The following is a 12,054-nucleotide window of genomic DNA, read 5'->3' as shown; positions in this document are numbered from 1 at the left end:
GGCTCCCAGCTCAGTGGGGAGTCTGCTTCGCCCTCTCCCTCTGCCTCTCCCCTCACTTGTGCTGTATTTCTGTGTCTCTCTCAGATGAATAAATAAAATCTTTTTTAAAAAATTTATTTATTTAACAGATAGATCACAAGTCCTGAGCCGAAGGCAGAGGCTTCAACCCACTGAGCCACTCAGGCACCCCATAAAAACTTTTTTTTTTTTTTTTTTTAGAAAGGACAACTTTGGTCTGACCCAAATTTGGATCATTAAAGCCTATTTTCAAGCAAACTCTATAGACTTGTCTGGAGCCAGGACAGGTAGGGTTTGGAACAGACTGGAGCCTCCGAGGTGAGAGAGGTGAGATCAGAACAGGGGGAAGGTTGGGATGTGGGATTCGGAGAGCAGAGCCCTGGTTGCTCCCAATGCCTGGATTCTGACCACTCCTCCCCTCACAGATCATTTCTAAGGCAGATGAAAGGCAAGATGGAATCACAGCTGGACGGGCAGCCATCCCCACCCGCAGTGTCTTCTTGGTCTCTCTTCCATCTACATCCTTCCAGACCTAGGGTTTGGCAGGCCTGGAACCTTGCTCTGCCTTTGAGGTATATGGTACCCTCTGAGCATTAGGATCCCCTACAGAGCAGTCATGCCAATCTCAAGCCCAAGAACCTACACAGAGAATTCTGTGACTACAAGATTTGCACGTTTAACATTCTGATACCTGTGATCACTTTGCTGCTGGGAGAAGGGGACTGGCCACCACTGCTCAATCCCGCTAAACCCTGGGCATCCCATGCCTCAAGCTTAATATTTCTCAAGCCACTTAACTCCTTTGATCCTCAGAAATAGGAGCAATTGGGAAAGTACCAAGCCTACTGTCTGTTCAGACTTCCTGGGGCTGCTTCCTTGTGTCCCTTAGGTCAAAGTCCAAATGTCACCTCCTCAGGCTTTCATTAATGTGGAGAAGTCGGATGTGCGGATGTGCGAAGCAGCCCACCCTCTACCGGGGGCCCTGAAGACAAAGGGTGGGGCTGGGGTGGGGAAGGTGGTGTCAGGAGACCAGGTCTGGCCCTGCTCCAGGCCTGCCCACTCAGGTTCTCAGCTGGAAAGATGGATGATAACCAAGAGGTGAGTAGTTTTCTTCCTGGGCTCCCAAGAGCTCAAGTATCCAAAGGGATGCCTGAGAGCTTTTTCCCCAGGTGACTTCTTTCACACCACAGAGAAGAGCAAAGGGGAGGCTGGATGTGAGGGGTTCTGAGTACTGTCCCATTTAAGGATCGTCGCAGACGATGAATTGAACATTATGCTTAGCTGTGTCCTTAGACGCACAGATGCAGGGGTTAGGACATGCACTGGCAACATGGTGAAGCCTGTATTATCAGAGGAGTGTCTCTTAATTTCCCTTAATTTCCCTGGGGTCTATAAGTAGGTAGGTGTGATGGTCGTCGCTTTAGATTTATATATAGAGGTATCTGTATATATGTATGTATGTGTGTGTATAGGGAAAGAGAAATTTACATAGATACATAGGGATGGATGGTTGGATGGATGGATGGGCAAGGTGAAGCTTAGGGTCATGTCATACTCAAAATTTTCTTAGAAAGACAGAGAGCCCATATTATTTTTTAGGTTGTAAAACCTCCAAAGTAGATTTCTGTGGGCCCTTTAAGCTCTGTGCCTGTGCTGGGTCTTTCTTAAGAAGCCACTGGAGGCCCCTCAGTCCCTGCACCCCGCAGCTGGGGGAAATCTGGAAAGTTCTGTGAGAAAGTGGGGATGCCCTCTGGTGGGGAAAGGGAGGATTTCCCCTCAATCCAGCAACCACTGGCGTTTTTCGTATATTGTCTTTAATCCACACAGCACCACCAAGGGGTCGCCTTTATTACCATTCCCATTTTACAGATGTGGAAGAAGGGACATGAAGAGCCTAGGGAAGGTGTCCAAGGTCATAGCTGGGCAGCGTCAGAACCAGGATTGGGCTGGCTCTGTACAGAAAGCTCTGTTCTCTTCCATCCTCCAGGCCCTCTCTTCCAGAAGGTTCTCCATCAGCCTCAGTGAAGTCTTGTCATCCCTTATCAACCAACGTCTATTCCCTCCTTTACCCTGCCTCCCTCTATACACAGGCCCTTGGTAGGCTCAGCCTTCCTAGACAAGGCCAGGCCCTCACCTGCAGTGCTCATCTCTTGGGTCTGGAACTCTGAAACCATTTCCTAGTCCAAGCATTGTTCCTTGTTCACCTTGATCACTGGGCTCTGAGGGGAAGGAAGGCAGGAGTCAAAGGTGAAGAGGAAATGGTGAAAAGGCCCAGAGGAAAAGAGATGGGACCCAAATGAAGAATTTCTAAATTCCTGAGGGCCCCTCACCTTAGGGAACAACAGTCAGAATTTCTCTTTGCACTTGCCCCTAGAAGACAAAGACTAAGTCAGGGAATACCAAGCAGTGGCCATGTGACCCAACCCCCTCCCTTTGCAGACCACACTAGGATCATGGGATTGCGTCAGGCGGAAATCAGACAGGCGCTCTCTCCATTTTATTCACTGGACGTCTGACGCCTCCTACCTACAGCCCTGACACTCCTTCCCTTCCCAGTCCTTCTGTCTATCGGTCACACGCAGTGTGGACAGACCGCAGGTCTCACACACCTTGGCGTGGTGGTTTTGGTGGAAAAGGCTGTCTACCCCTCTCTCAGGCAGGTCTCTGAGGCATGGAGCCTGGGCATGTACTCCATCTTCTGGGTCTTCACTTTTTGAGGGATGTCATCCTTCCAGAACAGTCCTGCAGGAAGAAAGGGAGGAGCGTGAGGTGACACTTGGAACAGCTGGATTGGCCCACCCCAGAAACCAGAGTGTGATTAGAATTTCTGCTTTCGCCCAAGCATAAGGACCACAGGGCACCGGAAGGATCCAGAGATGGGCTAGGGTCCAGGAGTTTGCCTTCTGCCCACCTCGGCATTGGAATCCCTGCTCTTCCTAGTTCTGTGGCCCTGGGAAACTTAATTAAATTGGCCGAGCTTCAGTTTTCTCATCCGTGGAACGATGAACCATTGTTGAGAGAATTACAGGAGATAATCCATGTAAGTTTCTTAGCACGGTGCTTGGTGTGCAGTAAGTGGTCAAATGTGAGTTTAACAATGGTGCTGCTACGAGGCCTGAATGAAGCTGAGGATGAACAGTGGTTTCAAAACTCTAAGGCATTACTTGCACGTTAGACACCATGATCGTTAGTAGCAGTCATGTGAACTCCAAGCAGCTCTCCCTTCTGAACCTTGCAACCATGAAACCCTGTTTCCAAGAAGGGTATGACGCTTTCCCCCCAAAAATCCGCTCCCACTCTCCACCCCACCTCTGTCGTCCCTCTATTTGCCATATACTCTGAGCTGCCTACTCTTCCCAGTTCAGAATCTGGAATATGGTGTGGGGGAGGGGAGGGGGTCTGACTGGAGCCCCCATGATTCGTGGCTCTGAGCACTTGGATAGCACGGTGGGGTGGGGTATGGGACTAGTCCCAAGGAATTGGATGCTGACCTCTTCCAGGGACTTCGAATCGCCTCTACTGCACTCCTCTAAAGAAGGCAAGTGAGAACAGCTTCCCCACAAAGGCTAGGAGACCCCCACCCCGTCTCGCTCTGGGTCTGGCCCGGTGAGGCTCCAACGGCGAGTGTGATGAGAAAGTTTCAGGTAGAGAAATTTGTGGAAGGTGTTTTTCATGTCAAGTTGGGGACCCTTCCCCCACCTTTGCACCTGACAGCCCAGTCTCTCTCTTTCAGCTCTTCTGCGCTCACCTTGAGGCACAAGCCGCTGGAGGACACCTCGGAAGTATGGGAAGGCCAGGCTGGTGACTTCTTGCCGGGACCTGACCAGCTGCATTCCCACTTGGCCCTGTCCCCCTAAGGACACAGAATGGCATTAGCAGGGACTACGGCCAAAAGCCTTCAGGAGGTGCGGGTTGCAGAAAAGCGGTCCCCTTTCCACCATCACTCTCAGATCCCTCCCACTTCCCGGGTGATCTGCTCTCCCTTCATCTCTGCCCCTTGCTCTTTATCCACTGGGTCTCACTCACCCCTGGCACAGACTTCCAGGTAAGAGCAGAGTCTTCGGCCCAAGAGCCAGCCTGTAGATGGACAAGTGAGCAGAGCCTCAGAGGGCTACAAAAACTGAACGGACAGACAGGCGAACAGGCTAGGGATGGGGGAAGAATTTCGGCTGCTTCCCAGGTGGGGAGCTGAAAAAAGTTCTGGAATCCTTGGAAGAATAAACCTGGAACCTGGGTTCAGACTGTTAGGGCAGGCAGCCCAGGTTCTCACCCTGGAAGCCACAGGATACCCAGCTGCGCGATGTGGGGAATGACCTTTCCACCACACAGACCCTCCTCAGTCCAGGTAGACAGAGTGGGGTTGGGGAGAATCCAAAAGGCCCAGGGTTCCGGCATCTGCACGGGGTCTACCGCTCCTTCGCACTCACCCAGCTCTCCGCGGAGCGCCGGCCCGCATGGAGTCCTTCACACTGGTCTCCAAGGTCAAGGACCGGCGGAGAACAGGTGGAGGAGGAGGGAGGGACACGAGTGCGGGGAAGGCTAGGCGTCCTCCCATAGCCGCCAGAGACCTGCGTCCCCAGGCTGGAGGTTAAGTAAGCCCAGGGGCCTGGCTGGGCGCAGTCATCTCCCCGAGGTCATCAGGACTGGATGCCAGAAAGGCCTGGCTCCTTCTGCCTACCGCTCAGCTCCAGCCACCTCCGCCCTGGTCCTCAGCGCGTGCTGTTTCTCCCGTGGCCTTGTGGCCCGGATCTGTATCCCCTGGACCACTCGGGGGTCCTCTCCATTCCTCCTGCTGAACCCCCAGCCTCCCTTGGGGCCCGCTTCTTTTTTGTCCTACCTCCACCTTCCGATTTTCAACTCCCCTCCAAACCTCCCCACCCCCGCCTGCAAGACGCCCTCGGCCTCTCCCCACCACGCACTGTTCCCGGAGCTTCGCACACCCACCGCTCCTGCAATCCCCGTTTCCCGGCCCTCCCCCCAGCTTTCCTCCTGACCGTGGGGACTAACGGCGTGCCAGCCCCCCGGGCAGCTGCTCAACAGCAGGAAGCAAAGAATCAGACGCATTCCCACAGGTCCCCGGGCCCCCCGCGCCCGCCGCGCCGGCTGCTGCATGGCTGCTCCCGAGCGTCTGCTCCAGCGCGCGAACCTCCGCGGCCAAGGCCAGACCCCGACGACAGCTGCGAGCGCCCCCCTGCGGCAGCTCGGCCAACGGCGCAGCTTGTAACAGGGCCCCCAGCCCCAGCTCTTGGGGTCTTGGCGTCAGAGTCCTGCTTTTAAGATGGGTTGCTCCGAATATAATTGCCCTCGCTCTAGAACCCCCTCCAGACACCCCCATCACACACGACAGGAGCATCGCCCCATCTCCTTCTCTCCAAGGATTAAAGATTGGTGGGGGACAGGGGAGGTGGGTCTCAAGTGGGATTGAAAATCGGTAAACAGCACCTGGGCACCGTTCTTGAGAAGTAGGATGCCCTATTTGGGGACTCCTTAAGACCGTGTGCTGGGTAAGATTGCCTGGGGTCAAGCCCGAGCACCTGCAGGCAGCCCCTTTAACTTCTCTGGGCCCCTGGTCACCTCTAAGATGAGGATGATTCTAGTATGTAGTTCACAGTGTTTCTAGGAGGATTAATTAGTTTAATACCCTGGGGAAACATTTAGAAGTAGGACCGGACTGGCACATAGTAAGCACTCATTTAACACTGGCCATGACTGTCTTCTGACCCTGCCTTTCTATCATTGCCCCCCACCCCACGCCCTGCCACCCCAGGCCTTGATAAGCTTTCTCCCTGCAAAAATGTTCTCCTGTCAGTCCATGTCTTTTCCAGACCCCTACCACGGCCGTCATCTCTTACCTGCTGAGACTGCTTCCCATCTGGTTGCTTGGAGTAACTGATAAACTGGGCTGTGAGCCAGGAGCCTAGAATCCATGTTGTTCCACTCTTGCCTCCCAATAATCTCTTTTATATGCACCTGGAGGAGCTAACTAAAATAGAAATTGAAGCATGTTTCTCCGCTGCTTACCCCTCTTCCATGGCTTTCCTGTACACCTCAGACTAGTTGTTGACCCCCCCCCACCACCACCATGCCAAGAAGACGCAGCATGACCTAGCCTCCCCTCCCTCTCCAGGCTTTTCCTTCTCCCTCTCTCCGTGTTCCAGCCACACCAGTTTCCTCTCCATTCATGAACGCCCGAGCTCTTCTTTCCTCCTCTCCTTGCCCTCAGGGTTGTCCCTCTGTTTCAGCATAAACAGCATCCTGTCAGAGATGTGTTTCTTCTCCCTAGGCAGCATTAATGCCTCGCTTCCGTCCCTCTTCTCCTCCGCAACGCACATCACAATTTATAGTGACTTGTTCCTTTCTGCCTCTTCCTTGGAGTGTAGTTGCAAGAGGGCGGGGAGCGGACTGGGGGGACATGTCAGGGTCTAGCTCCAGACCCATCTCAGAGTAGACTCTCAGTACATATTTGTTGAACAAACAAAAGGGACTGTGGGGGTCCAGAGACAGGTATGAAACGTCTCTGCCTCAGTGTTCTCATCCGTTAGATGGGCTCCGCGTAAGGGAGCCTCGTAAGAATGGAATCCGACGCTGGATGGAAGAACAGCGCATGCTCCACAAACACGGTGGGCATGGAATTCTGCTCCACCTCAGCTTCGGCCTCCCTGGGATTCTCCCACCACAGCCCAAGCCCTACAGGTGGGAGGGAGACCTTGAGACCCAGAAGGGCAGGCCTGGTCTGGAGGAGCATCAGGAGCAGAACTGAGGAGTCCTGCTTCACAGCTTATCCGGGAGAGGGGAGAGCCCCCAGCTAGGCCCAGAGCACAGAGGCTGCCCATCCGGATGGGGAGAGGGGAACCCTGAGGCAGTCTCACCAAAGCCGGACCAAAGCCTGACTCGGCCTCGGAGGCTCCCTGGTAGCCTCTTGTCTGCGAGGGTATTCAAGGAGTGGTGGTGGGAGAGGGGTAGAGAGCAAGGCATGGGCCTCTAGTACTGTGCCTCCTCGTGGTTATCCAGGGAAGGAGACAATATCATTGTGTTGAAGTCTGCAAAACCCTTTTTCGGGGAACAGGGTCTTCCCTCAGGATGTGATCATCCTGATGGAAATCTGGAAAAGAGGCTGGGCGCTAAGGTAGCCAGGGAGGGGGGTGGGTGGCCTCCAGTCCCGGGAAGCTGAGTTCAGTGGAGAGCAGCGCCCCCTGGGGGAAGCAAGGGGAACCGGGCCAGGGAAAGAGGATTTCCAGGAGAGCCCCACCGACCCGCTCATCTACTCTCTGCCCAGGGCCCATCCTGACCTTCTCAGGTATATTGAGCAAGAAGGGGACATTTCTTTATATCTAATAACCCAATCATCTTGGAGGAACTCCTCTCCTCTTTCTTTTTTTTTTTTAATCTTTTTAAAGATTTTATTTATTTATTTGACAGAGAGAGATCACAAGTAGGCAGAGACTCAGGCAGAGAGAGAGAGAGAGGAGGAAGCAGGCTCCCTGCTGAGCAGAGAGCCCGATGCGGGACTCGATCCCAGGACCCTGAGATCATGACCTGAGCCGAAGGCAGTGGCTTAACCCACTGAGCCACCCAGGTGCCCTCCTCTCCTCTTTCAATTTAGAATGTGTCTAATGCCAACTTTTGTGATGGGAGGACCTTACGATTCCTACACTCCTCCTTTTAAGTAGGCTCCATGCCCAGCGTGGAGCCCAACACAGGGCTTGAACTTACAACCCTAAGATCAAGGCTTGAGCTGAGATCAAGAGTTGGACACTCGACTGACTGAGCCACTCAGGTGCTCCCTTCCCCTCCCCCCCTTAATGAGAAATTTTACCTGGTGGTTATGAAAAACAATACCATGTAAATTTAAGTGAAGAAGACGCAAGGGTGCAGCTCAACAGATTATTAGGCTGTGAACAGCCATGTCCTGCTCTCCAGGCGACAGAACGCTGCCAGGACCCGCGGAAACACTGCCTTGTCCTTGCTAGGTTCCATCTCCGCTCCTTCTCGCTGATGTTAATCACTCTCCTGACTTTAGGGACAAACTCCCTCCCTTATCTTTGTCATTGTGCAGCAATGACATGCATTGTGTAGCAATGACATGCACTGTGTAACTTAAGCACACGTTTCTAAGGAGTGGTGTTTAAAAATGTAATTATATGGTGGACTAGCTTCCTAGGGCTCCTGCAACAAATTACAAGCGTAGTGACTTCAACACATGTCAGGAACACGCTACAAAGGAGCACACACGCATGGTACCTTCCCACATATGTCAGCTTCATTCAGTCATAAAGCAAAGTTAATTCGTAGTTATAAAGCAGGTTCAGGACTCCGAGCTCAGTGACATCTCACCATGTGATTAGACTCAGCTTCTTAACATACACAGCAAGGCAGAAGACAAACCATGCCACGAGCAAGGTAACAGAAGGGTGGAGGAAGGGAGTGAACCAAACGCAAAGTCAGGGTGTGGGCTCGCGGTTGAGATAAGGCCCGGGTCGGGTCAGGGTCAGCTCTCAGCGCTGACTGCCTCTGACATTCAAGCAGGGAAAGTTCTAGGTTCTGTTCAGAGATCAATCGGGAAGTTGTCTTTTTTAAGTGGTCAAAGAGGGGTCATGTCTGAAGATTGTGACAGTTTGCTGCCCAAATCCTCCCCTTTTTAAAGAGATTTAACCCGTTTCGGGGACCCACAGACCTGCTCTGGTTCTTCTCATTATCAGTTCTGGAGTGTCTGCTGACGCTGGTCCCTGCAATATTGCCAAGCAGCAGTACCTTATCTGCTTGTGTCATTGTTTGACACAAGCCCCTGCATGACATGAGAGACTCCATTTTGGTCGTTACAGCAAAAATGTATTCTTTCATGGTTCAGGAGGCCGGAAGTCCAAAATCAAGGTGTTGGCAGAGCAATGCTCCCTCCAAAGGCTCTGTGCAGTATCCTTGTTTGCCTTGGTCAGCTTCTAGGGACTCCTGGCATTCATTGGCTTGTGATGGCATCTCCGCTGTGTCCACATCTCTCTCTCTCCTTTTTCTTATAAAGACACTGATCATTAGGTTTAGAGACCACCCTAATCCAGGAGGATTTCCTCCCCAGAACGTTAACCAATTACATCTGCAGGAGCCAATTTCCAAATTAGGACACGTTCTTGGGGTCCAGGGAGACAGCGATTTTGGGGAGACACTATTTAACTCACTAAATTACAATATGTATTATTTTGTGCTGACTGCTTTTGTTCAACATATTGTATTTTTAAAAAGATTTTATTTGAGAGTGTGTGTGAGCATGGGGTGGGGCAGAGGGTGAGGGACAAGCAGACTCTCTACCGGGCAGGGACCCCAGCATGGGACTTGATCTCAAGACCATGAGATCATGACCTGAGCAGAAGGCAGATGCTTCACTGACTGATCTACCCAGGCACCCTATATTTGATTTTTTTAAAGTAATCTCTACACCCACTGTGGGGCTCAAACTCCCTGAGATCAAGAGGCACATGCTTTACTGGCTGAGACAGCCAGGCGTCCCAACATTGTATTTTATTTATTTTATGTATTTGAGAGAGCATGCCCATGCTTGAGCAGGGGAGGGGCAGAGGAAGAGGGAGAAGCCGACTCCCCACTGAATGGGGACCCCGAGGTGGGTCTTGATCCCAGGACCCCGAGATCATGACCTGAGCTGCAGTCAGATGTTTAACAACTGAGCCACCCAGGTGCCCTCTCTGAACATTATACTTTAAAGATTTACCCATATCATCAAATGAGACACTATTGTATTCATTTTCATTGCTTTATAGTCTTCCGTTGTGTGATAACTTTACACTAGGATCCAGAAGCTGAAGAACCTCCAGCCTTTGGGGTCCTCCTCTTCCCAGATTCCTTCCAAGGCTCTGGGAGGAGCGCTAGCCATATGTTCACATGATCAAATATTTTTATATGATTTGCAAAAGTAACTTGTTATACTATATTTTCTCATTCTAGCTATGCTTTTTCTTGCCTGACTGCCCTGGATAGAAGCTCCAGTCTAATGTTGACTAAAATTGGTGAGAGCAGACTTCCTTGCCTTGTGCCTGATCCTTAAGGGGATGGCTTTCAGTCCTTCATCACTGAGTATGATGTTTATCTGTGGGTTTCTCATGGATACCCTTTATCAGGTTAGGAAGTTCCCTCCTATTTCTGGGTGTGACTTTTTTTTTTTTTTTTTTAAGATTTTATTTAGTTATTTGACAGAGAGAGATCACAAGCAGGCAGAGAGGCAGGCAGAGAGAGAGGAGGAAGCAGGCTCCCTGCCGAGCAGAGAGCCCTATGCGGGGCTCGATGCCAGGACTCCGAGACCATGACCTGAGCCGAAGGCAGAGGCTTAACCCACTGAGCCACCCAGGCGCCCCTGGGTGTGACTTTTTTTTAAAGAAAGGATGTTGGATTTGGTCTGCTTTTTCTGCATCTATTGAAATGGTCATGTGGCTTTTATGTTTGTCCTCATTTTTTTTTTTAATTAAAGATTTTATTTATTTATTTATTTATTTATTTGACACAGAGAGAGACAGAGAGAGAGTACAAGCAGGGGGAGTGGCAGACAGAGGGAGAGGCAGAAGCAGACTCTCCACTGAGCAGGGTGCTCAATGTGGAGCTTGATCCCAGGACTCTGAGATCCTGGCCTGAGCCAAAGGCAGATGCCCAACAGACTGAGCCACCCAGGGGCCCCTGTTTGTCCTCATTCTTATGAGATATTTGCTTTCATACTAAATTCTTATCTGTAATTTTGTATTCTTCTACTTAAAGAGGGTCCCCCAAATTGTATGTTTCAGCCCCCACAAAACTGGCATCTCTCCCAGTATCTACTGTATTGTGTATGGACCCTGGGGTTGTTACCAGTTTGGGAATCTTAGGAACAGTTGCTGTGAATATTTGTGGTGCACATGCAAATGCTTCTGATGCCAGCAGGCTGGGGCCAGGGACCCAGAAGAGGTCCCACAGGACCAGCCAAGGGGATTCCTGGCTGCGTGCAGGTAAAAATCAAATGTAAGCCAGCAGGAGATGAAAGCAGAGTTTACCGAGGGCAGAGAGAGAGTGAAGGTTCAGAGTGTCTAGGAGACTCAGAAAGGAAAAAAGAGAGTCTCCTCTTTGCTTGAGACCCAAGGGTATTTATTGAGGACTGTGGTCCAGTGTACATGTCCTCTCAAGCATCCAGGAACCGGCTGGAACAAAGACAAGGGCCCAGGAGCTGGGGGACTTGGAGCTGGGGGACTTGGCATTGAGATGGCTAGTGTGGGTTGTCTGGAATATGCATAGGAGGGCTTCCTCCGGTCATTCTCATCTGGTCCTTGCTTAGATGTTAGCTAGTCTAAAGAAAGCATTAACTTGGGGTGCCTGGGTGGCTAAGTGGGTTAAGCTTCTGCCTTCGGCTCAGGTCATGATCTCAGGGTCCTGAGATTGAGCCCCACATCGGGCTCTCTGCTCAGCGGGGGCCTGCTTTCCCCTCTCTCTTTGCCTGCCTCTCTGCCTACTTGTGATCTCTCTGTCTCAAAAATAAATTTAGGGGCGCCTGGGTGGCTCAGTGGATTGAAGCCTCTGCCTTCAGCTCTGGTCATGATCCCAGAGTCCTGGGATTGAGCTCCGCATAGGGCTCTCTGCTCGGCAGAGAGCCTGCTTCCTCCTCTCTCTCTGCCTACTTGTGTTCTCTCTCTCTGTCAAATAAATAAATAAAATCTTAAAAATAAATTTTAAAAATCTTAAAAAAAAAAAAAGCATTAACTCTTTGTCCCCTCCAAGGAGGGCATATGCTGTTTGCATTACACAGCATGTGTAAGTGGGTGTATGGTCTTAGCAGGAAGAGAAGCAGGAAAGGGAGCAAAACGTAGATTTTTACGGAGTCCTTCAGTTTCCTTATCTCAGTTCTACGGAGGTGGTCTGGGGGAGTGGAGTAGCTGCGCCAACAAGGCTAACGCTGAACTGACGTCCCAAACTGTTGTTACTTTACATTTGCACTGACATTGTCTGAGACTTCTTGTTGCTCCACATCCTTACCAACACTCGGTATTATCAGATTTTAAAATTTTAAAACCG

At 51.2% G+C, this 12,054-nt stretch overlaps 1 protein-coding gene across 6 annotated transcripts; it reads right to left on the bottom strand.

Annotated features, from left to right (window-relative positions):
• Positions 1 to 227: 227 nt before the first annotated feature.
• On the bottom strand, positions 228 to 5,198 carry LOC131827419 (receptor-type tyrosine-protein phosphatase-like N). Of its 6 annotated transcripts, XR_009352015.1 has the most exons (6): positions 5,013 to 5,198; positions 4,045 to 4,095; positions 3,767 to 3,871; positions 2,628 to 2,760; positions 2,349 to 2,388; positions 1,719 to 2,237 (listed from the first exon to the last, which is right to left on the bottom strand). XR_009352015.1 is itself a non-coding variant. In XM_059167971.1 (5 exons), the coding sequence occupies exons 1-4, from the start codon at positions 5,128 to 5,130 to the stop codon at positions 2,660 to 2,662; spliced, it is 375 nt and encodes a 124-aa protein (XP_059023954.1). In that variant the 5' UTR covers positions 5,131 to 5,198; the 3' UTR covers positions 1,700 to 2,388; positions 2,628 to 2,659. The 6 variants fall into 6 exon arrangements, 4 of the variants coding, with proteins under 4 accessions (XP_059023956.1, XP_059023953.1, XP_059023954.1 ...); XR_009352014.1 differs by having other exon boundaries at positions 1,014 to 2,237; positions 2,349 to 2,760; XM_059167971.1 differs by having other exon boundaries at positions 1,700 to 2,388.
• Between the last annotated feature and the right edge of the window lie 6,856 nt (positions 5,199 to 12,054).

The sequence above is a fragment of the Mustela lutreola genome, chromosome 3 (genome assembly GCF_030435805.1).
Source record: "Mustela lutreola isolate mMusLut2 chromosome 3, mMusLut2.pri, whole genome shotgun sequence".
In the NCBI taxonomy this organism is placed as follows: Eukaryota; Metazoa; Chordata; class Mammalia; order Carnivora; family Mustelidae; genus Mustela; species Mustela lutreola.
This window is presented reverse-complemented; position numbering and strand designations above follow the sequence as displayed.